We start from the raw sequence: 25,960 nt of genomic DNA on the forward strand, positions 1-25,960 counted from the left end.
TTATGCCGAAGCACCGATGCGAATCGGTGAATCTTACCATCCTTAGTGGCTACCGTATGGTAGAGTAGGCTACAAGCTAACACATGCGATGATATCACAGAATGTCTAATATCCTTAAACAGGCTCTGATGATATCATCCCATATTAGACATTCTCTGATATCACATACAGCTCAACCTAGCAACAAGATAAAACGTCACTATTTTGCGCACGCGCATGGAAGGTGGAACTGAATTCTCCGTAACACCGGTATTCACTCCTGATTGATTCTCTGCAGTTGCAGTTTGTTTGATGAGGAGAGGTACAGTCGGACTAGCCAGCAAGGGACATTGTTATTGATAGCATGCCCTGACATTTTCCATCGAAGGGGCTTGCATGGTGGGCGACGGTCGTCTGAATTAAGGTAATTTTAGGAATACATGCTTGCTACCCCCATATTGAGAAGGGATGAAAAAATGTGTGATGAAAAAATGCGAGCTAACCAGATAGCAAGATGTGGGAACGTGGATCTCACAAATGACACGTTTACACTAGATTGCTTAGACTACTAGCTAGCTGTACAGCACTGGCTACTAGCTTATGCATATTAGCTAGCAATGTTCTACACACGAGACAATTCCGTACAGAAATGGTCGTGTTTTCAATTAGAATCAAACTTAAATAAAAAGTCAGTGCACAACAACAAGGCTACAAACAGGCTAGATACGACTGTTATTCCAGCGTCATCACCAGAGTAAGCTAACTTGCTAGATTTCATTTGCCAAGGCTGCTTTAAGTCACATCAGAGAATGCACTGCATGAGCACACAGCAGCTAAGGTAAACATGCACTGTAGCCGTCGGTAGCGAAGACTTAACATATGCAGCACAGTCCTAACGTTCAGTCTAAATTAAGTATGATGACTCAAAACATCTTGGCTCATTCCCACTAATTGCTACACGTACACTAGCTGCCAAATCAGGTCACCTGTAAAATTGTTCTTCATTCTTCTTACCGATAGCATCAAAACGATACTATTTATCTAAACAAGTCTATCTCGTTATTATCTCTCTTTCAGGTGACTGTCCAATGGCTTCCTGTGCACCAAGGCCAAAAAGAGACTGACTCATCCAAAGACTTGAAACAGCTGGATTGTGCTTCTTGAGACAGTACTCATTGACAAGTCAATCACCAATGATGTCAAAATAAAATGAAGACATAGCAAACTACTTCAGACTTCCTCACTTTCGGACTGTCCGTTTCATTTAGGCATTTTACCACACAGAAGGTGTGCCAGAGGATACAAAGTGGACCAAAAAGTTGTAAAACAAACTAACTGGAAGATGTTTTCAGCTTTGAAGAAGCTGGTGGGCTCTGAGCCTGGACAGCTGAGGGACAAAAATATTCCTGCTGGACTGCAGTCAATGAACCAGAGTCTGCAAAGAAGGTTTGCCAAGGGAGTGCAGTACAACAGTAAGTGATATAGCTACTCGGACCCAATGAAATAAATTATGCCTGTTTGCGTAAAAAAATGCAGTCTGGATTTTAAATGACTTTTGGCCTTGGATTTCTTAATGGCTTAAAAATAAACAGTATTTTCCAATCATTTTTTCCCCAAATGACCACCCAGATGGTGCCCTCCATACCATGGAAACAGTTGTTTTATTGTTGACTTTCTGTTAACTTTAGTGAAAATTGTCATCCGTGGTGACCGAAACACGGGCAAGAGTGCCCTGTGGCATCGATTACAGGGAAAGAAGTTTCTAGAAGAGTACATTCCCACACAGGAGATTCAAGCCACCAGCATCCACTGGAACTACAAAAGTAAGATGTTTGCAATCAAACTAAACCTCCATGGTATTCATTGTTGACTAGAAGTAGATGTTGCATATAGGGCTGAACGATTAATTGCATTTGGGATAATATGGCAATGGACAAAACAAGATTTTGTAATCGCAATGGCTGCAATTTTACTTTGGTCATGTGACACGCGAGAGTAACGCAGTTTGCAGACAAAGGATCAACTTTGCACGTTACACTTTACCTTGACCTGTGCGATGGCCTCAGGCTCGACAGAACCACTACAGACACTTTTTTTTACAGACACTGCCTTTAAAAAAAGATTCTGCGCAGTGTCAAGTATTGTGCAAAACCTGCCTGGCTAACGTTGCTACCTCACAGGGCAACATCACCAACCTAACTTTGCCCCAAAAAAACACCACAAAGCCATGTACGATCATGCATAGCTAAAATGCTGAACACCAGTGTGCCAAATAACACCCGACAGGATCATTGATCAAAATGTTTCAAAGCCTAACTCCATCTGTTAGGCTACTGATTGGATCAGAAATGTTCAGACAATGTTTCTTTTTCTTTTAAGATTTAGTCTTTAGATGCATGAGTTCTAAATATTTCCGACGGTCCCCACAGCGCAAGTTTTTTTTCTCAAACGGTAGCTAGCTAGTTTTAGTTAAGTGCAACGCACATGTTATTAGCCTACGTTTAGCTTTGATTTACCAAAATATTTTCGAAGAGGTACAGGCGGTATGTTTTCCTTAATTTTTCTGAACTTTGTGTGTTATGTTGCTGACTGGAGATCAGTCTGGATGAAGACTGGAGATTTTATATATTAATAATAAATCATATACTAATCGCATATTAAATCGCAATTGCAATATTAGTCAAAATAACAGCAATTAGCTTATTTTCTAAAATCGTTCAACCATATGCTGTTCAAGTAAGCTGGTTTAGGAATTATGGCTTGATGAAGAAAGCTACTTTCTCCTAACAAGAAAAGAATAGCAGTGGTTTAAATTCACTGTTCAATGTATTTAGCATTTATTAGTTTTTTATGGTGTAACCAAAAGCCTTTTTGAGTTCTGTCAAGGATTTAGTTTATTTTTATGTTTCAACAGCAACAGATGACATTGTCAAGGTGGAAGTCTGGGATGTGGTGGACAAAGGTGAGCATTGAATGTTTTCTTTGTTTTCAAAGAAATTGTGCTGGAACCTTGAAAATTATACGCACTGTGAGCTATTTGACTGTTATAAAACACAAGTTACATTAAAATCAATGTCTGTACTTCTCCCAAGTTCAGAATGTTTACCTATTCACAGGAACAATTTTACAAGAATAGCATTACGTATTGCTTCTGACAAACAGCATCAATTGATGTATCACTCTAATTTTGTATTTGTATTGTTTTAACTAACAGGTCTTCCATGTTTTATTTCATGCTCTTCTCACCTCCCATTACTCCCTTTAGGGCAAAAGCACCCTATCCCTGAGGGCTTTGGTGAGACCTAGCCTAGCCTGTGTTAGTTCAGGGTGCTTGTGCTTTGGAGTGATTCCTACTTCTGTGTGCTGTGCTGTAAAAGTCTAAAACTATTATCAATACCAAGTTAACCCCAGATAACTGGATTGATAACTGACTGAAGGTCATATTGATATCTGTCTGTAGGTCTCAGCTCAGGGCTTTGGTAAAGTCTCTACTTTGCCTACTTTTTGGGGCCATCAATGATGTGTCTTGGGTTGACAATGTGGAATTGGTTTGTAGGTGGGAAATTAATAGTTTGTGTGTTGTTAGTGTGTACCATACATTTATTATTTGTATCCAATAGTTGCCTTCTAATGACTGAAGAGGACTGGTTTGAAATGATTCAGTAGAGTTTGATGTAGTGGTAGTATATCTTTTTTGTATACATATCCAGTCTGCTTTACACCAATTCATATCTAAAACATAATGAGTCATTTTTGGGTTTTGGCAGGCTCTTTAAACTCACAAAGCACACACTAATAAAGTGAATGCTTTCATCATTTTGAAATAACACTGACCTGTTTTTCTGGCATCTTGGGTAAAAATAGTTTCCCTCTTTCTATGACAGGTTTTTCTGAATAAATGCAATGAACTGACAATATAATAACGCATCTTACATTTGTAATGTTTTTCAAAACCCTTGAAATAATAAGCAAATGCCAAATGGTAGAAAATGGATGTCTTGCATAAATGCACTACATGGCCAAAAGTGTGTGTAAACATGCTTAGGATAGCCGATAGCTCTTCTGGCTGAATGGAAGAAAATCCTGCATCAATGTTCCGACATCTATTGTTCCAACATCAGCTATAGAAGCAAAGTCGGGACCAATTCCATATTAATGCCCATGATTTTGGAATGAAATATGCCGACAAGCAGGTGTCTGTATACTGAGCAGGTATACTCCCACATACAGTAGGTTGAACTTTTCCTAGTTGTGTAAAAATGTTGCCCATTGACAGTAGCCACCTCTACACATAATTAGTTATGAAGTCTAGCTGATATACAGTATGTTGATTGCATCAACTGTAAATTAGTTCTTGGGGCTTTTCGAAAAAAAAAAAAAGAGGACCGTTTTTCTGCCTCACTAATTGTAACGCCCTATTTGCCCAACCACTGCAGGGAAAGGGAAAAAGCGAGGAGAAAATCTGAAATTGGAAAACGAACCCCAGGAGGTAATGAGCCATGTTGTTTTCAATCATATAGCATACAGGATCGTCTGGTACAAATCACCTTCATTATTTCCTAATTGATCTTAGTCTGAACTATATGCAAAAGCAATCCTTTCTATAAAAGAGCTACAAATGATAGTTATTCTAACCTTGTTATGCTCATGTTGATTTTACCTTTCCTACTATTATGATAGCAAGATACCAATGCTATTTATTTCCTCCATCAAAAGATTGATATTTAATTTGTTATTCATAGGAGTTTCATGTATCTTCTTTAGGGCTAGCTCTACATTACCTTCATATACCCCAAGATGATTTACCTCTTCCGTTTTTTATGACTATCATAAAAGGTTAATAATTATGCTCCTCTGTTGTCTATACCAGTCTGACACTGAGATGGCTCTGGATGCTGAATTTTTGGATGTCTACAAGAACTGCAACGGCGTTATCATGATGTTTGACATCACCAAACAGTGGTGTGTACCTCTGGTTTTTGCTTCGTAGTTGTCTCTCCATCTCTACCCCACCACCAACATCACCATCATTAGTAATTTGACTCGATGTACCGGGCAGCAGGACACTGAGGCATCTGGTTACCACTTGGCCATCCACTGTTTGACAGCTAATGTCTCAATAGTACCAGACTCTGACTATGGCCACTATTTTAGAGCTTGCAATGTTCCAATGCAATTTGAAGGAACCATTCACAACCAAGTCACAATCATTGACGATTAATGCTCAACCTTGCATCTTTCACTCATGTCTTTGGCTTGCATTCAGAAGCAATTGTTATACAGAACCATATTTTTCACAGGACTTTTAACTACATCATGAGAGAGCTCCCCAAGGTACCCACCCATGTGCCAGTGTGTGTGCTAGGAAACCAGAGGGACATGGGTGAACACCGGGTTATCCTGCCTGATGACACACGGGAGTTCATATCAAACCTGAACAGGTATGTTTCCCATCATAAGATGGGGGTTTATTTAGTCGATCCATTCAATTTACAGTTGAGTGCTTGAGGGTCTTACAATCGCTACCTTTTAATGCCTCATGATTCCTTGTAGCATCTCGGACCATTGTTTTGATATTCACAAGTTCCTTCCTAACTACTTCTTCATGCCTGATGTTTACAGACCCCCTGGTTCCTCCTACATCCATTATGCAGAGTGTTCTATGAAGAATGGCTTTGGCCTCAAGTACCTCCACCGTTTCTTTAACATCCCCTTTCTACAACTCCAGGTCAGTTAAAACCCTTAAAGTAAAGGTCTTTTCGACCACCACTTCAATCTGAACGAGCTACATGCAAGTGTGTTGCAATTGTGTTCCAGACTTGATCAACCCTTTTGTCGGAAACCCTAGACTTGCTACCTGTCCTGTGTCTATGCAAGATGGCTACTCCCCTGTATCCAACGCCTCACACTTACATAGCTAATATTACACGCACGATCCCTTGCTCACTCCATTGTCATTGGCGTAATCAATTAATTCAGAGTAATTTTTTTAAGTGAACAATAAACTACTGTCTCAGTGACATAAGCAAATAACCTACTTTTAGTGCTGCCTGTTGGGTAAAGTACGACGTAAGACATATGTAAAGTTGGTCGGTGAAACCTCAGCCAGACGTGTGCAGTGTTCAAACATTTACAGAGTCATTGTTCATTCAGAGGCTTTACATTATTCAAGGCAGCAAGTTTGACTGTAGGTCAGTGTCCTCTTACTAACTACATATATTTTAACATTCTGTCTTAAGTGGTTTTAAGTTGGTCAGATGGCTAGTGCTGTAAATTCATTATAATAATTTAATTGTGCAAAGGGGTACTAACAAGTAACCAAGCCTAATGCTTCTGTTTATCTAGAAAATTTAGTTTAAATGCTTGGCTCAGCAAGTGGCTAAAACTCATGTAAGTTTTAGTGCTATGGCTCGTGCTGCTACCTTCAAGGGTATAGGTTTATATGTGAGTTCAGATGAAGTTGGTGATGGTAGTTGAGGATGATGATATTTAGAAAGAAAGAAGTGGAGAGTAAAGGAACAGTAGAAGGGTAAGCCAGACTGGAACAATTGTACATTGTAGTGTGGGTTTGAGTCCCCCCCACTCTATGCACTGTAATTCGCTTTGGATAAAAGCTTCTGCTAAATGAGTAAATGTAGTAAGGAATACAAAAGGAAATACTAAGACATCATTATCTTTTTTTTTTTTTTTGCAGAGGGAGACTCTTCTTAGACAGCTTGAGACCAACCAGCTGGACATAGATGCCACTCTGGAGGAACTCAATGTTCAGCAGGAGACTGAGGACCAGAACTATGACATGTATGTTACTATGTCAATACTTTTGCATGTGCCTGTCAGGTGTACCAGCTTAACAGTATTTGTATTTCAAGGAGATTAAGGTTGAATCCCAATACTCTGTCTTACCCCTAGCCCTTAGTTTACCCCTAGCCCTTGTGTCTCCAAACTGAGGGCTAAGGGCTACATAGGCCTATGAAATAAGACCCACTTGGTTACTGTTACGTATATTGATGTCTCCAAAGCAAGTAGTGTTATGCACTGATATCAAATGAAATTTGTTTGAAATTCGCTGCTAACGGATATTAATTAAAACTGTGGACATGCATGGAGTCCATTCAAGGCTAATCAAAGAAATGCGGGACTGTTGTGCAAATCAGCAATGTAACATTAGCGTAGCAAACTAAAACCGATAAAAAAAAATAATAATTAAAACCATGGTTGGAAATACATATGTACAGGACTGTGTAGAGCACAAAACAAGACTTTTGTAATTTTTTAATCAATTATTTAAGCCCAAAATATTACATTTATGGGACTCTGGATGATCTGGCCACCATTGTTGCCAGTCGCGCAGGATTCACATACCCGAGGGGAGTCAGGTGGCTCAACGGTGAGGGAATCGGGCTCGTAATCTGAAGGTTGTGGGATCGAATCCCCGCTGTGCCAAATGACGTTGTGTCCTTGGGCAAGGCACTTCACCCTACTTGCCTCGGGGGGAATGTCCCTGTACTGTCCCTGTACTGTCGCTCTGGATAAGAGCGTCCGCTAAATGACTAAATGTAAATGTACCCCTAACCCCAGTCCTAGCACATTTGGTGCCTCGGCAAGATTTATCACCAGCTCCCCCTCCCCCCCCTCCCCCGGGAGCGCAACTCGGGGTTCTGCCCCCCCAATCACAACACGGACATATGCGGTTAATTTATGCAATTGATGGATGCAGTTCGGAAAATGCCGCCCTAGGCGGCTGCCTTAAGTTTCCAGTAAGCTCCCAAAAAACTTGGTTTTAAGGGGTGTATAACAATTGTTTTGAAACATCGATGTACATAACCAAGTGGTGTCTCATTTCATAGGGCTATGTAGCCCTTGCCCCTCAGTTTCGAGGGACAAGAGCAAGGGGTAAACTAAGGTGTAGGGGTAAGGCAGAGTATTGGGGTTTGGCCTTATCCTACAATTGTTTTCCTCCTAGTTTCATGGATATGATGGAGGCCAAGGGGAAAGGATACAACTCTCCCTCCAATGGCCAGAGTCCCTCTTCAGGCTCCCAGTCGCCCATTGTCCCCCAGAGTGGACCCTCCACTCCTGGGGCGTGCTCAAGCCCCTGCACCCCCCAGCCCCCACTCCCACTCCCATCCCAGACTGTACCTACCCCAAGCCCAGCCCAAGTACCTACTCCTTATAACCCTAATCCCCCTCAGCAACCTGCCTCTTCTACTGGCCCAGGTCAGACACAGCATCCCCTGGCTTCCCCACAGAACATGGAGGCGGCCCATCAGTCCACCACGCCCCAGTCTCCCAGTGGTGGCCAGGTGACCGCTCCCCAGAAAAGGGGCTTCATGTCAAGGCTGTTTGGATCTGCCATCCCTGAGACACCACCTAAAACAGGTAAGCAACGTATTGTTTTGCTGGTTTGTAGATTGATTTAATACAGTATAACTCAGTTATGGGGGATCTCTGAAAATAGTTATCTTCAATATGAAAGAGTAAATACATTAAAATCACAAATAATTATTTTTCTTAAACTGCTTAACACGTATGTGAATTCAATAGGTCATCTGTTAAAGAATTAAGAAATGGCACATTAAAATATTGCCCCACCAATCTGCATATTTAATTGAATTATATAAGGTACTCATAATGCTTGTTTCAAGGTGAACCATTTCCAACAATATGCCTTCTTGAGCTAGCCTGACGTTGTCATACTCATAATTCTAGTCAGAATATGAGTCTGATAACTCACCGTTGGGCTGTGAATATGGGGCCGGTTTTAACCGAACTCATAAAACAAATGCCTCTTCGCTCAATTGCATAGACCTACAATCAGAGCAACGTAAATATGTTGTTTGTTGAAAACAAATTCAACCCATGCGCTCTTTGGTGACGTGGTTGATTACGTTACTGTTGATCATCTGTCCATCATCGTATAAAGCCCGCCCTGACAATTTCATTGGTCTGAACAGCTCCTGTTCGGACATAGTTTTCCCCCAACCAAGCTTCCCTAGACCCAACTTCTTGACCACATTTTTTGTAGGCGGGGTTAAGTTGGGCTGGCAGCCAGGCTATTCATGAGCAGGAACAGATAGTAAACTAGGGAGGGTACAATTCAGTGTTTCCCACGGTGCGCCACAGAATCAACACCGGCCGCCACATATTGTTTCGTAAAACACTATTTAAGCTAAAATGTGCCGCGAATTCGTTCAGCTGCATTTCCTTTCTCTGCTCTTCCTCTGTATCTCTTGTCACTCACGTGTCTCTCACATACACACACATTGTCACAACGTCAGCACACTTTAGCAACGATGTATACAAATGCCGTTCTAGTAAGACAAACAGCTATATCAGCGAGCCTTCAGCATTTGTACTGTAGCTAGCTAGCTAAGTTCCCTCCTGCCACACAAGGCATTTTTCGCCACAAAAACTTCAGCCTAAACCGTGCAACGGAACGTAAATCCCTATACAAGCAACGCAATCGCTAACAAGACTAACCTTTTGTCACTTTTGTCGACGTTCAAATATTGAGGGATCCTTAGGGGTGGGAAAATAAATAATGATGACAAAGAATAAATATATATGAGAGAGAACAATGGTTGTGCTCGCAGAAGGCTTTTAAAAGATTAAAAGAACCTTTTAAAATTAAAAGAACCTTTACTTACAATTGTAACCAAATAAGGCTGAATGTGGAAGAACATTTGTTAGGAGCTCAGGGGCATGTTACAGGAAGAGCCCTGCCAACCTGTGGCGCTTGAATGGGATTGTAAATCTTGCCTCTGTGTAAAATGATGATCCATATGAGAACATTCTCCATGCAACAGTGTTCCAGTATGGTCTGGCAGGAAGATGAGAGGTTAAGTGGTTCTGCGGATTGAATACTGATGAGAGACTGATGAGGAAGAGACCAAGACAGACCATACATTTGTAGAGCTATTAATGGGACAGTCAGGGCCAGGGAACAACTTCACACACCCCCACCCCACGGGTACCACTGGTTGTTCTCTGCCGCATTGCAGAGCCAGGGGTGGTTGAGGGTGGAGGTGGTGGACATTTATCACATACACATGAATGGTTACACACTTTGGATACAGAAACATGCTCATACAAAAGCAGACACAAGCAGAGGTTCTTGCGTACACGAGAAAATGCTTGGATTTACATGCACTGGAATAGTTCATCAATGTCAGGTAAACACACAGTGGTCTGCCTAGACTGCAGAGCTTATTCAGCACAGGAACTAGGAAACACTCCACTAATGTTTTTCTCTTGTTGTTGATTATTGATTTTACAATTACTTCACTCTATTGATATCTATAAATCTAAAACGGCCAATAGTCCAATCTAAACCCAGGTCTAAAATCTAATATATTGTAGATACCTACTCCAGAAAAATATTTTGTGTCTCTCAATGACTTGTTAATTATATGTTAAATGTGGATGCTGTGGTGAAAAAGCTTTATATTTTGTCCAATCAAAAATGTAAAACGTAAAAACACCTTTTTTTTGCAGTTACAATTTCTGCATACTTTCCTGAATGTAGCTAGCACTATTTCCATGAACCTGCTACCAAGAGATTGGACAGGTGTGCAAAAGTGGGAAAATATAGTCTGGTGTGTTTGCTTATTACATATAACAAGTTCACTCAATCTCTCCCCTGCCACCTCCTTCAGATGGCCTAGGGTCAGATTGCGGCCAGCCCACGGGAAATATCCAAAATGTGGATGACTTTGTTCCAGAGGTGGGCCTGGACCGGAGTTTCCTGGAGGAAGGGGCTTCAGGAGCTAAAGCCAAGGAGAAGGCCCGCAAAGCAGCTAATATGGACAGTGACAGGTAGGGTGAAGTCTCCCAGTGTATACTGAAATGGCTTATCTATGTGTCTCGAAAGAATTTCCAGACACAGGGTTCCGGTGGCATGGAATTAATGAATGAATGAGACGTGAGATTGCGTCTGTTTTGATCCTAGTTTTTGGAATTACGTTCTATAAGTACAGATTTATTAAGTACAGAGAGCAAAATGCCACCCAAAAAAGAAACAGCTACAATGATCGAGAAGGATATGAGGAGATTTAAAAAATCACTGAACTTCATGTCAGAGGAGATAAACAAAGTGACCAAACAACAAGCAAATTTACTTGACCTAATGGAAGAGGTGGGTCAGCTGAAAATCAAAGAGAAAGATAAGAGGATTGAAGACCTGGAACGGAGAGTTGATGATATGGAACAATATTCACGCATGGACAATTTGATCATCAGTGGGTTCGAAACCACTCACCAAACCTATGCCAGGGCTACAAATGGAGTCAAAGAAGGTAAGGATTCCCTAAAAAGTGAGTTGCACTCAATGGAAAAACGGGTCATTCAATTCTTTGACAGTAAAGACACGGCTATAAAAAGCAAAAACATTGTGGATTGTCACATTCTTCCTCTGAAAAATATCAAAGCGAAGCTGGAAATCATAATTCGGTGAGTAAATAGAAAACACAAAATCAAACTATTGAAGCAATTAAAGCTGAAGGGGACTGAAGTATACCTGAATTAGCACCTTACACAGAAAAAAGCTGATATCGCCAGAAACACACGCATCTTGAGAAGGAAAAACAAGATACAAGCAACATGGACAAGGAATTTTCAAGTATTGATAAGATTGAACGGAACACCGGAAGAGGCAAAAGTGATCGTGGTGAGAGAACTTAGACTTGGCTCAATACAGATGACTAAACACTCTAAAAATATAGGACAGGATGGTGGATCAAAGGAATACTACCAACAAATAGATGACAGGACTTGACAGTGGTAACATATTTCTGTTTGCAACACTGATGATGAGGAGTTTATATGCACTAATGCAAATGATGGGGGCGGGGGGGGGGTTTTATAATCATATCCCATGATTATAAAACTAAGTAGAATAACAAGTGTAAAATTAAGAGATAACATATTTACAAATGTAATGTATAGAGAACTGGTGGGTGGATTGATTATAAATGATATGTGACCACCTACCAGTCTTTGATATTCTACAGAAGGACCTTAAATTCAAAGATGATATCAACGCCTGCAAACTGGTACAACACAGAACACAGGAAGCCATCAAATCATTTAAGGAAGACTTAATGAAACAAGACTGGAAAAGGGTATATGTTGATGAACCAGACAAACCCTACAATGTATTCCTGGCTACTGGGGCTGTCCCTGACTAAGATTTTCTTTGGTCGACCAAGACTCGACAAAAACAACTGAAAATCGACTAATCGAACTTAAAAAACACTTACACAAAAAAAACGTACACACATTTTTGCGATCTAACTCAATGGCTGCTGGACAAATTCAGCCGCTAATAGCCTACTAATACTGAGACTCGTATCACCAGTCCTGTTGTAACCAAATGCCGATGGTATTTAGTATCTCTTACAATGTACTACAAATTCAAAATATTGTTTGTTTCACATGCAAATCATCAGAGCGCGCTTATCACTGCCTGAACTTGCAGCATGCCAACTTGCGTAGAAGCTGAGTGTTAAACGTTGCAACAGAGAAAGATTTTGTTGTCTTGGCCGGGGAAGATAATGTCATTCGATTTGGATGTGATTCTTATAATAGGCATATTGATATTTCAACCAAGGGCGTTAGCATGAGCGAAGTAGGGCTAGACCAACTTACGTTTTTCAGCTGGTAGGCTACATCATCATATTTGACGTCGAACTATGCAAAATAAACCGTAGTTGGCAGAGTTTGCATTCAACGTTTTTCGAGTCACCCGGTACTTTGTAAATGTACTTTAATTAAATGCTGCCAAACCACAGATTTCTTTGACATTTTGACTAATAACACCGACAAAGTAGGCTATGGCAGAGTTTGTAGTTCTGCAGCCAATTGTGCTTGTGCCGTGTGCAAAATACCAAACCAAAACAAAGCGCAGATTAACCAGAGCCATAGAAAAAGAGAGTTGCGACACGCTTTGATCTCGCCGACACGTGATCACGTGGTTCATGTAGCTCGCTGTAGTTCCAAAAAGCCCCACTGTTGTCAACTTTTTTGAATGGTTTTCAATGGAGCTGGCCAACGGAAGTCGCTTTCTCAGGCAAATTACGAATGAAACAGGCTCGCATGAAGAAATCCGATATCCTGGCTATCTTCAACTGACTCGTATCTACATAACGCAGTCCTCTCTGACGTTTTTGGTGTAAAATGGAGTGAACTACAACATTGTGAAAACTCACTGCCAGTGAAACGCAGGAAAAAAGCTAGAGCTTTTTTGTGACGTGATTCCGGTAGCTCGCTGTTGTTAAAAAAACCCCCACTGCTGTCAACCTGTTTGAATGGTTTTCGGCGGGACAGACAGCAGCACCATCTCATTTCACGGATATTTTCGGTATATTAACACAATGTCAATTGGTTACTGGTGTGTTGTATCATGTATGTCTGCTACTTTATTAACATGTATGTATAACATTAATTTATAATACATAACGCAATATTGTGAAGCAGAGCTAGAAATGGCTATGCTACCATACTTTACGAACTGTACATACCAAACAGTAGCCTAATGAGGACTAAATTGTTCCACTTAACGTTTAACATTCGACTGTTGAAGTAACTGGTATTTTTTTAAATTCATCATTCCACTTACAATTTACCACATTAACAACACTTATATCTGTAGTACTTGATGCAAGTTGAATCAAACCATGATCACCAGCAACTGTTCAATTGATAAAAATAGAACAGAATATACAAGGCAACCAACTGCAATTCAATAAAACATTTTATTGTTTACTGTACAAAATGTCCAGTGTTCTTCCACTCCGTTTGTTTGTAGTGATCCAGTGATCTAAATGTCTGCTGTTCACAAACCTCAGCCTAGGCACACACACAATTATTATAGTGGTTGAAATGCAGTATAAAATGTCCAATGATTGAGCTCCTGCACTTTATTTGATCCTAGAAAAAGTGTTGCTTAGCTCTACATTAGATACTAGCCCTAGTCTAGCTCTAACTGCAATTAGAATCTAACTAGTCATAATCTTACGATAAATTGTATCCAAAGCTGGCTATATGAAATACTACTAATAACAATTGATATGTGTTGGTTGAAATATATTAAAAATGCAGGATTTTCATCAATTTACCAGCTAACTTGCTTCGGATACTTTAATCTGCCATTCATTGTTGCTAGCTCTACTAACTAGGCTAATATGAGAAGACTAACTTTGTATGCCAATGAACACCAATAACTAGAACTAATTTCACAGACTATAACCAAACCAACGGACTTCTGGTTATGATACACGTGCTCTCTAGCTATAGCTACAGTAAAAGTGTTGCTTAGCTCTACGTTAGATAGCTAGCTAGCTACTAGAATTACAGTTTAGCTCTAACTGCATTTAGAATCTAACACGCTATAATCTTACGATAAATTTGATCTAAAGCTGGTTATATGAAATACTACTAATAACAATGGATATGTGGTGGTTGAAATATAAAAAAATGCAGGATTTTCATCAATTTACCAGCAAACTTGCTTCGGAGACACTGAAAATGAATGGGGTTCAACGGTGGAAAATACAATGTTTGGAACTATAGGTCGCGTGAGACACGCTTTACTTCCGCATTCCTCAATAACAATGGGAGTCTATGGAAGTGTCGCAACTCTCTTTTTCTATGGCTCTGAGATTAACGAAAGGGAAAACAGTAACACCTTTTCTTTTAAATTATATATTGTTTGTGTTTGATTATTTGTCTTAAATAATATAATCTACAATTTCGGTTGAACATTTCGTTAATTCAGCAATGATGACACAAGCGAGAATCAGATCTCACACTGCCATATGGCAGCTTGACAAAAAAAATCTTAGTCGACCAAGAGCATGTCGACCAGAAAATCGACTATTAGACTAAATCGGGACAGCCCTACTGGCTACATTAACAGAACTATCTGAAACAAATTGCCCGTAAAAGAAATTCAGAGGGAAGCATAAATATGTGGATAAACCATGATTACTAAGGGGGTGCAGAATGCATGTAAGAAGAACTCACTCTACAGGGAATTCCTAATATGCAGAACACAAGAAAATGGAAAATAAATACAAAAGTATTATGAGATGTAGAAGTAATATTCAGTGACATTTGTATTGTTAATGAATTCAAGAACAATAATTCAACAGACAAGTCTACAATTCCATTGATATGTCACTAGTAAAAAACATAATTGAATATATAGCAACACCGTTGACACATGTAATCAATCCTTCCTCACAGGCATATTTCCAAACACAATGAAAATAGCTAAAGTAATTCCCATCTACAAGAATGGAGACAGATATATTTAAATTTAAGGCGTTTTCTTACTTTTTAAATCCATTTCATTTTAGTTTGTTTTTAACTATGTACTGTGGCACTCTGAGATTCAGAATATAGAGTGCGTTATAATTTAAATGAATTATTATAATTTTCCAATTACATACCGGTATCTCAGCTTCCCCAGCTCGCAAAAATATTTAAAAAGTTATTTGTTCTTCAAACATAACTTATCAAGAGATCACCAATATGGATTTCAAGCTAAGCGGTCTACCTCACTAGCAGTAATGAAACAAGTAGAGAATATTTCAACTGCAATAGACAACAAAGAATATACAGTGGGAGTATTTGGAGATCTCAAAAAAGCTAAAATAATTGTGAGTCAGACATTTGAATTACAGAGAAATAAAGGGTTAGAGATGAGGACAAGCAAACAGCAGTTAGTGGGGGTGAGTGCCTTACTGGTTAAATGTTAGTTAGCGCAGTGGTGCAGCTGTTGGACTGAAAAATTATTTTAATGTAGCCATAAAAACGAGAACAGTGTCCCTCCCTACCTGATTGAAACAGGAGGTCTGTTTCTGAATGGAGTAGATCTGTATGTGAAAGCCCTGCCCCTTACCGTTTTCTTGATTTTGGAAACCACCAAATATCTATATAATACAACATTTTCACACATGCTTGGAACAGTTCATCTCAGTTCCATAAAGCACTTTATATATGTCTTACATGTACTAATTCAACCTCAACAAATTTTCTTGTTTTGAGACTGGGAGCAAGCATGGTCCAGCGAAAGTTTGTCAATGTGAGGATGGCTTGTCCCAAAAAAATCAAAGTTGATAGTGAAAGTCGAATATTCAGAGACAAGTGGACGTGTCCACATAAATTCTAACAAATCAATCCTAAAGTTCAGCAACAATTGAATGTATTTGTACTCTGTGTGCAGAGTAAATCATTCATTGTTTAGAAATGTGAAAGAAGAAGAAAAAAAAATGATATACAGTAGTTACAATGATTTTTGTAGGTAGAATTGGAGACTGCCAGATGATCAACCGGAGCACATTAAGTGGCCATTAAAGCGTAGTTGTGGAAGCACGTCTATGCTATAACAGCCCTTGCAGTCTCCTATCTACAAGACATAATTGTAGCTGGTGAGATAGTGTAGGATTTGATAATGTCATACAAAAATGATGGGCTCCACACACCGTTAAAACCTGCTATTAGTGATTTAAGTTGTGCTGAATCTCAATCAAGAGTTGTCCAAAAGAGTGTTAACAAATCTGGGTGTAGAGTTCCATAAAGAGAAATTACTATTTTATATATTAATTAAATGTATCTCCTAAATAGAAATTTCTATAAAACACATGCTAAATATCATAATTGTATTGGTTGTTTTGGGGGGGCAATGAGGGAAATCACTAATGCTTCACTAATGAAAGGAGAGAGGGTGAGGGAAATGGAACATTGTCCTTGGAAGATGATGTCAGACACCTCAAGAGGAACTGGGCCGTGACGTTCTTTGATGTGCTCTCATGGATGAACTTAACCCTTGTGTTGTCTTAGGGGTCAAAAATGATCCGTCACTATGTTTATCAGCAGAGAAAACCCCCTAAATGTTATTCTTTTTACCTGAAAATGTATGACTTTTCCTAGAATGACCCCAACATTGGAAAAAGTGAATCATTGTCTTTGTTCACATTTCCATGAAAGCTGTACACCACTAGGGTACAAAGATTGTCTTAGGGGTCATTTTTGACCCGGCAGTTATAAAACCATTATACACACATACACACACACACATACACTCACACACATACAATAAGATAATTACATTATTTGTAATAGCTTTGTCTGATAGAACTCAGACAAAGCAAAAACTTCTGTGTACAGGTGCAGCATCTCCCCTCCTTACATGACTCAAGCTCATAGACAAAATAAAAACAATTTCAGACAAACTAAACCAAATTTCAGACTAAATAAAAATATCTTCAAAGCATTGTTTACTAATGGGGAATGCAGTCAGAGGCTACAAAGGTCCTGCAAATGACAGTACCCCCAGTGTTCTTTGCTGAAGCCATGACTGCATATTTCAGTGCCCAACAGGATTAGGGTCTCAGCTCTCAGATCTACAGGTTGTAGATCTGATATTTTCAGATGTCCAGAAGGAACAAGAGTACAATGATTTAGAAGAGGAGGTATCTGAAGAAGAACATGGGGAATAATACAACCCGGAGCATGAAGCAATAACATTAATAGTAAAGAAAACAGTTATGACAGGTCTGCTGTAATAAAAAACGAATAGTTGTCCACTGATTAAATGTAGTCTTTCTGCAATGTGAAGAGGTAAAACCTGCATATTCACAAATGTTGTGATGAAGTACAGGTTGTTTCTTCATGCAAAATAGATTAGGAGTTTAAATTTCAATAAAGCTGCTTTATTTTAGGGGTTTGGTGAAGGTGGGTCATTTTTTACCCTTAGGACAAGGGGAGTGTACAGAATGTTAAGACAACACGAGGGTTAAAGGAAATTTAAAGAGTTTAACTTCACACTAGTGCATCACCAATGAAAGACTGACCGGTAAATCAGGTGATCTATAGGGATCTACCTTCTTTACTGTAACTCACTCAGACTTTCAATGGAGCACTGCAGCAGTTAATGAAGTTATGAAAGATATGAGTTGCCTATTATAAAAGCAACAAGGGTAAGTATTATGATGTGACCATTTTAGTCGCATATGCTCCAGAAAGTTTATCTGTTCGACCTCAAAATATATTTGGGAGCATTTGTGCGAGTGCAAATAATCATTATGGTGCGACCTGTTTTAATTTATTTTCAAAATGCTCACTAATTACTACCAAGTCAAAAAGTAAATTTCGAGCCCTGTGAGGTAATAGAACTGTTACTGTACACACATCGAAAATATTTTATAATAACCCATTGTCATCTATACCATAGTGTGTGAAATGTCGGTCGGTGCAAGTTTAATAGTCAGATTTTTTTTTTTTTGATTGTTTAACGATTAGCTCAAGAACCTGGTAATGTGCAAAGTTGTAATTTTGCAGGTGTCCATTTCAGAACCCAAGGACGTGTCATGTTTGACGTTGTTTGGATAAGCTCTTCGAGATCCCTTGAAAATAGTTGCTTTATTATAACGTTGATACGGCCAGATGAGCAGTGCTGACTGCTGGCATAACATTGAATCATCTTCTTTCAAGGGTTTTCTTTGTGGATGAAATGCTGGCTAGCTAACAAAGACAAAATAAAGTGGATACTTTATTTCTGTATGGATCAGTGAATTTTGTCAGGAATTATAACTATACACCAAATCAAGTAACCGACATTAAAAGCTCATCACCAGCTGCATCTCGAGCATCATCTTTAACTTGATGATTTAGGCCTGCTCCTCGGTTGGTTTTGGTGTCAAAACAAGCCGCAATGGGGTACAGGACAATAGCACTATTCCTAATCCTACCACTTAAGCCTCCTCGGTCAGTTTCTTGAGGCATGGATAGGATACAGCGAGCTGCAAATGTGTGGCTAATGTTTTAGTATTGGCTAGAGTAGCTGGTCTAACGTGAACGTTACTGTATAAGTTTCAGGGATGACTGACTTCCTTTTATTGCTATCACAGACCTACCTACACTGGTAGCAATGGGCTCTGTTTACAGGTTAAATATTTAGAAAGAATAGAGACAATGTGAGTTGACAAGTTTATTTAAATTTAGCCTCGCAAATTATGTTTGGGCCTGGTCATCACCAACTGCATCCCAGACACTGCCCGATTCATAATTCCAGGAATCTCTGTGAGCGTCCATGTGTGTGTGTGTCACCTACTTCATTAGGGGCACTGTGCACAAGTAAACCATGATGACAGAATGAGTGGATGTTTAGGTTAAGATGGTGATTTTGGAAGATTAGAAAAATAATTATACATACATACATACATACACACACACACACACACACACACACACACACACACACACACACATACACACACACACATACAGTCTAATTCCAAAGAAGAATATAGTATGAATACACTCAGTCTTACTTTTGTATTCCTCTTTCACAGTGATGGGGAGGGCAGAGGAGGGAACCCCATGGTCTCAGGGTTCCAGGATGATTTGGATCCTGAAGAACTGTGCCAGGCTGTGCCTAAGGCCATGGCCGCTCCCAGTCTGGGCATCACCCTAACCAGTGATGAAGAGGAAGAGGCCACCACAGCATCCAAACACAACCTGGATGGAGGCTCAAGTCTGGACAGTGAACTTCTCAGTAAAAGGTGTGGCGTTTCTCTCTATTATTTGAAATCTTGAACATGTTTAAAATATACTATGATAGCTACAAATATATTAAGTTGGGATGGCTGATTAGATTGATTATTTGGATTGAGATTGCTATCCAAGAACTACAGGCAGCAGGCTAATTTACATAGCCTACTTTTCCCAAACAGCACAAACTATATTTCATTATTATACTGTTGTCTTTTGCCAGAATCTCTTCCAATGGAGCAAAGACTCAAAACACGACAGGAGAGTCCAAGAGACCCACAGGCCTGAAGATGGAGCCTGTGTCTTTTATAAATCCCACCCCAGCCCCAGTGCAGTCTAACCGGGTAAACAAGAAGGAAGCAGGCAAAGACTCAGATACCGATCAAGAGGCCCATGTCTCCAAGCAGATGCTCTCTTTTGTCATGGATGACCCAGACTTCGAGAGTGAAGAATTTGAGACATCTAAGAAAAAGAAGGTAGACGTGGTATATAGTGTACAATGGCATAACTATTGTCTTACACTTGTGATTGTGGAACTGAGCATTTGCTACATAATACAATTCAATGCTAAAATGTTAAGAAGTGACATTTTTTATTGTATTCTTTCCTACAGGAGCATACCATTTTACATGACGATCCATCTGACCTATCCGATGACAGCTTTGTACCCAGGACAACACTGGACCTTCTCAAACCCACTGTCCTTTCTTTGAAGAGCCAACCGCAGAATGAGGTGGACTTGTTTGGCCTAGGCTTCCAGAAAGGGGCGTCCAAGAGCAAGGACAGCAGTGAGGACCAAGACGGTGAGCATGGTTGAAAAAAAAGCAGTTGTGTAGAAATATTACAAATTGTGTACATCCTTCTTCTTCACTATCTTCCCCAACTGGGGGACACTTTGTCTAATACAATATTTGTAAATCCAAAATGTTTTACATACCTTTTAAACAAATCAAAAGTGTATCTCTGCTAAGATCAGTGTATATGTAGTAACAATACAATATGTTGTCGATTTTATTTTTTTGTGTTGCAGATAAAGACAGTAGACACTCAATAAAAGATAAGAAGAAAAAAAAGAAGAAAAGTAAAGAGGTACAGATCCATAGGCCATTCAAATCTGCTTGTGTTTCCTCACTTTAGTATTGTCTCACCTAGACGTTTGAAGCTCAGAATAAAATATTTTAGCAATGGAGCTTTTATAAACGTCATGTATTCCTTAACAAAACAAAAAATAATAGATTAATATAATATTAAATTATCAAAAAGTGGTTACGGTATTAATTATTGTGAAACTAAGCTACCATTGAGGCACCTATCTTTGCCATAAAGTTGTCAATACCAGTAAATGTCTGGTGGCTAGATTGAGTTGCCTGTAGTTAGTTTTTTTACTTTTGGGCTTAAAAACATTTTGTAGCAATTAAAGATCTCTGGTTGTAACTATGAAACATTTCTGCGCTTAGGATGATGACAAAAGCAGCAAAAAGCGACACAAACAGAAGAAAAAAGAAAAAGAAGATTCAGAAAATGGGGACGAGAAAGAGAAAAAGAAAAAAAAGTCTAAAACCAAGAAAAGCGGGAACGCTGATGACCTTGAGTCCTTCCTAGGAGGGGGGGACGGACTAGTTAAAGGTGAGGGCGGAGACTATGAGGAGCTGTAGAACTGATCTTTCCAATCCCGGTACTAGTCTGTAGTGTAACATCATGAATACGATGGTGTTATGACCACCTGACTATTGGCTAAATAACCATGGATCTGCAACTTCAACTGATTTCATCTCACTCTTCCAGACTGACATTGTGGTACCTATTTTATCATTGTGAGTTTAACTTTGTGTTTATTTAATATTCTGTTACACTTTAAACACAATGCTACGTTGATGCAACAAACACAAAAGTTTGACATAGCTGTAGCTCATGTTGGGATGCCTTCTGGTCAAACTTAAAGGACAAAACAACTTGCTTTTAGATTGAAGTGATCATTCTTGGGTAACATACAGTATTCATTCAATTTTGTAGTTACTTTTCCATTTCTGTCGACTTTTCTCATTAGGTACAGTAGATTGCTGAACTAACAGATCCGGATAAAGCTTTTAGAATTAACCTCAGTCAAGAGTCCCGATCAACTTATCCATGTGCAAATTGTAGAATTTATTATGCAAATATAATTTCAGCAGCTGTAAAACTATTATTTATTGTATCTAATATTTTTCCCCTTGTGTTTGTTTTTGTTTCTTTTGATTGGTCATCAATGCCTTAAGGAAAGCTATCAGTCTTGTAAAGACGCTTCCAAAAAGCTTGTGATCAAGATGCCTTTTGTTGAAGACAATATTGGTTTGGATAAAGACTTTTTAGGGTGACATGCTACCTTTTTTTTCTTTCAAAGCTGCTGTACACATAATATATTTTCTTTTTCTAAAATGGGGGTCTTTGTGCAATCTAATTGAATCTACTGAATCATATTCTTACACAAACCAAAACCAAACAGCATGATCAATGTCTTGTACGTATTGTTATTGTGTGGTTACATTCCATTGAATATATTTCATTGATACCTATTTTCTAGTACTTGACAAGCACCAAAGGATGGTTTTGGTTGGTTGTCAATGGAATTGTGCCTCACCAATTCCTTTGTATCCGATATGGCCACAGCAAAGGACATGTGAGACGCACACACAGGCTGCACCCACACTGGTTTATGCAGCTGAAGTTGGAACACCTTTACTGCAGTGTTGCTACTTACGATTCACCATCTAGAACATTTCGATGTTCAAGATGGTGTTTTATGTATGTTGTTTAAAACGGTTATCAAACTGTTTATGTAAGTACAGTGTATGGGTGTGTAAATCATACCGATAAACTGTTCCATACTTTACACTCCAAGAGATGTTTACATCAATAAATGGTCTTGAAAGGCTACACAGTCCCCTTAGAATAGACCATCTACATCAAGAAAATGGCCAGGAATTCATTTGGAACTCTTATCATCTTTGCATTCATTTATAGTGAACATTGCATATTTATAAAAGGAAAAAATAAATTTCACAATATATTTTGGACATCAAAAAGGCATGCGTGTTAAAATATGCACAAATGTTTATTAATGATTACTGTGTATTTCCTAATGTATCTCCACAACCCCCTTGGTTGCTTCATTTTGGACTGTCTTGAACATTAAATACTATAAACTGTTCTGACCATAGTTTGACTGCATACCATCAGGGAAACCATATGACATTGCCGCACTGTGTACCGAACTTTACATATGACTTCCACTAGCCTTTTGCGTTTGTGAGCTGAACCAGGACTTTTACTGTTGTAGCATGCCTTGTCCTCACCTGTGATAACTGTGATGATGGCATCCTTGTTTATCAGATGCCGTACTGTACTCTGAGGACATTCTGGATCTCTTCTTTATGTGGCCCCTCGGGGGTGATGTCATTAAACCCGCTGACCAAATTATATCCTCCCAGCTGGCATAGGGACACTCAAAAACAACTGTGGAGAGGTCAAGCCATGTCACCCTTGATTACCCACCTTGTCCCCAAAGAAGCTATTTCCATGTTTTTTACCTCTTAACTTTGAAGGGGAAAGAGGGGATGCTATGGAAAATATCTGCCGTAGTATTTGCAAGTATTATGCCAAGTATTATGCTATCATGAAATGTGATCAAATACCTGACTACTGTACATTTTAAATGATAAAAATTACAGAATAATTAATTGAATGACAATTGGAAAATACCTGAACATTAACATCAACCTGAATGTCCACAATCCTAAATTGAATTTATCTACAATTCCCTCACTATCAAGACACTTGTTGGGCTGCTGTTATGATTTCAGTTAACTGGGAGGCTTTTTTCACTTAAGCTTCAGTGATTTTTAAGTAATATATATGGTATTAAACCAATGCAGCTCTTGTTTACGGAATAAAGTGAACCAATGTGTACTGTTTTTGTGGTTATAGTACAGGTAAGAGTGTGAATGTTGGAGGTCTAAAAATGAATGCTTCAGGTGTGGTTGAAGAATTATTGGTCGCTTGGTTTCGATTTTTATCTTCCGTAACATTCCACTTAATTGACTGCACTTCAGACTATTGTCATGGAACAACTAATTAATTGTGGACTTGTTACTTTTCTTTTTATATTGATTGATACAGCAATTACATATGGCCGTGTGAAAAATATATGTATATCTGGTTGGATTCTGTTTATTTTGTGTGTTAAGTACTGAAAGGTGAAGATGAAGTAATTATTCATTTTTGACATTCCCTTATGCTGCCATCTAGATGATTCATGTGATCAAATTGTCTAATAAATGCAAGCATACTTTCAGTCTGGTACTTGTGCATTGACAAATGTATGTTTTGAGTGATGGGCTCTAAAGTTCCTATCTGTCAGATCATAGTACTTACTGGTTATTGATAGAAATTGGATACTTTATCGTTACATTATTCCGCATGAGTTACAATGAAAGACATTTGACTTCTCTTTGACTTGTTCTCTTCTCTGCCACCAGAGGGTGATGTAAAAAAACAAAACAAAATATTTTTGTTGCTTTCAGAAGTCACTTCTCATGAGACCTGGTAAGTGTAAAAACCACTGGTGCTTTTTATAAGGAACTTCCTTGGAGTAAAAATACTGTGAGGTGGCAGTAACTTTCAATGTAGAATTATTTGCATTATAACTTTGAAATAATGTAGCAAGTCGAGAGAATAATGGATCAGTCAATTGCTTAAGGAGTGAAAGTACTGAATGATGAAGCTTTCTTCAGAATTTGCTGTATTTGTTCAGATCAATCTATTTTAATATGTAAAGTATCAAAACGTATAAAAGATCAGTGTTTAATTGTTACAATGCATTTGCTGTATAACTGGAGAAAAACCTGTTTGGTGAACCTGTACAAGTATATTTCTGGCCCTCCTTCCCCAACCTACCACCATTTACAACACTCAATCGTCTCCAAATAAAATGCTAACAAATATGTCTATTGTGCAAGCATTTCAAAGTGGTGTGCTTGATTATATTTTCCGATCACATCAGCAGTCTGGATAGTACTAATGTTCTCTATTCTTCATTGCATGAAGCCAAATGTTACTCAACATTCAGTATGGATGCTTGTCTGTGGGACTGGTATTCCGAGCACTTGCTGTGTTATATATGTTCTATAGGTTAACTATACTGTATATGACAATGGTATAGGACTGTTATAAATCTACTTATTGATGTCCTCTTTGAAGTTTTCTAAAAGCACATTAATTATCACAAGTACCTAAAAGAAAAGGGAATCCCCTCATGAATTAGTGTGTAGGCTCCCTCTGCTCATTGGTTACATGTGATGAAATTGAGGGAGCGTACATTGAGCATCTTAATAATTATCAACCCGTTTAATCTTAATGTAGGTCAGTTTTTGTGTTTGAAGATGTGCTTTGGTAGTTCTGCTTGAGCTGCATAGGGCACTGATGGTGCACTTTCACATATTTGACAGCGTCTCTCTCATCTGAGACATTTTTCATCACTTAAATGTTTTGTGGCCAAATTGCATTTTCCTGCTGCAGATTTATCTGTATAACTAGACAAAAACATAAATACAGCAATTAAGAACCTGACAATAATGCAATATTGTGTTTACCTCCAAGGACTTATTAATCACATTTAGTGTGTGTATATGTTTGTGTATTTTTTTCTCACTTGATTGTAGTGATTCATCCAAATAATATGGTAGTTTTGAGATGTGGGTTTACAAAGGTTTAGAAAAAATATTGATGCACAGTATGTTATGCAGTGATTCGAATCTATGGCGCTGAAAATGGCTGCCTAGGTAGGCTCTCCTGCCTAAGTAAATTCCTTGTCTGTACAAACTTTCATGGCGAATAAACACCAATTCTGATTCTATATAGGATATCTGCTGGACATTTTAAAATGTATTTTGAATAGGGGTTAACCTCTGCCATTCACCATTCAGTAACAATTAAGTGTTGTCAATGTAAATGTACGTTTTAAATCCAGTGAACACTTCAAATGGCACTGCTAAAACTATCACAAAAATGTTGTGATAACTGTACATTACTAAATGTACATATTTATGAATGACTGTCTAATGTTGATTGTATAAAGAGTTTCCAATGTAGTTTACGGATATAAAAAAAATATACCCTGAGTAGGGACTGGACTATTTTGAGTTTTTCAGATGAATTTAACAAAGGGACAGCAATTTGTTCTTCACTATACACACTTATATTTGTTGAAATAATAGCAATCAAGGTGGAATTAGACCTTTTGCCGACACGCTTAATTGCCTACTAATTAAACTCCAACCCATATTCACTTTGGGCTTCAGAACCAGGGTCATATCCTCAAATATATCTTAACAGATTACTGTTATTACAGTAAATATGAACAGTTTCACATGTTGGTGGTTTATGAACATTA

General features: G+C 38.7%; 1 protein-coding gene across 3 annotated transcripts; it reads left to right on the forward strand.

The window, feature by feature from the left end:
- rabl6a (RAB, member RAS oncogene family-like 6a) lies at positions 1 to 22,720 on the forward strand. Of its 3 annotated transcripts, XM_084693897.1 has the most exons (17): positions 1 to 403; positions 1,057 to 1,451; positions 1,668 to 1,802; positions 2,894 to 2,940; positions 4,412 to 4,468; positions 4,850 to 4,941; positions 5,280 to 5,420; positions 5,602 to 5,707; positions 6,674 to 6,777; positions 7,943 to 8,358; positions 10,635 to 10,794; positions 19,335 to 19,544; positions 19,757 to 20,009; positions 20,147 to 20,336; positions 20,564 to 20,622; positions 20,991 to 21,159; positions 21,789 to 22,720. In XM_084693897.1, the coding sequence occupies exons 2-17, from the start codon at positions 1,322 to 1,324 to the stop codon at positions 21,806 to 21,808; spliced, it is 2,289 nt and encodes a 762-aa protein (XP_084550023.1). In that variant the 5' UTR covers positions 1 to 403; positions 1,057 to 1,321; the 3' UTR covers positions 21,809 to 22,720. The 3 variants fall into 3 exon arrangements, with proteins under 3 accessions (XP_084550023.1, XP_084550022.1, XP_084550021.1); XM_084693896.1 differs by having other exon boundaries at positions 3 to 403; positions 2,894 to 2,941; positions 4,416 to 4,468; positions 20,991 to 22,720; XM_084693895.1 differs by having other exon boundaries at positions 3 to 403; positions 20,991 to 22,720.
- Positions 22,721 to 25,960: the final 3,240 nt, after the last annotated feature.

This window comes from Hypomesus nipponensis, chromosome 27, assembly GCF_054491055.1.
Source record: "Hypomesus nipponensis isolate SF chromosome 27, ASM5449105v1, whole genome shotgun sequence".
NCBI classification, from domain to species: domain Eukaryota; kingdom Metazoa; phylum Chordata; class Actinopteri; order Osmeriformes; family Osmeridae; genus Hypomesus; species Hypomesus nipponensis.

Bases quoted from the DNA above. Each gene is read 5' to 3' on its own strand.
- rabl6a (XM_084693895.1), top strand. From the start codon at position 1,322: ATGTTTTCAGCTTTGAAGAAGCTGGTGGGCTCTGAGCCTGGACAGCTG. The intron at 1,452-1,667 runs GTAAGTGATATA...TGTTAACTTTAG, and splicing joins CAAGGGAGTGCAGTACAACA to TGAAAATTGTCATCCGTGGT. The intron at 20,010-20,146 runs GTAGACGTGGTA...TCTTTCCTACAG, and splicing joins AGACATCTAAGAAAAAGAAG to GAGCATACCATTTTACATGA.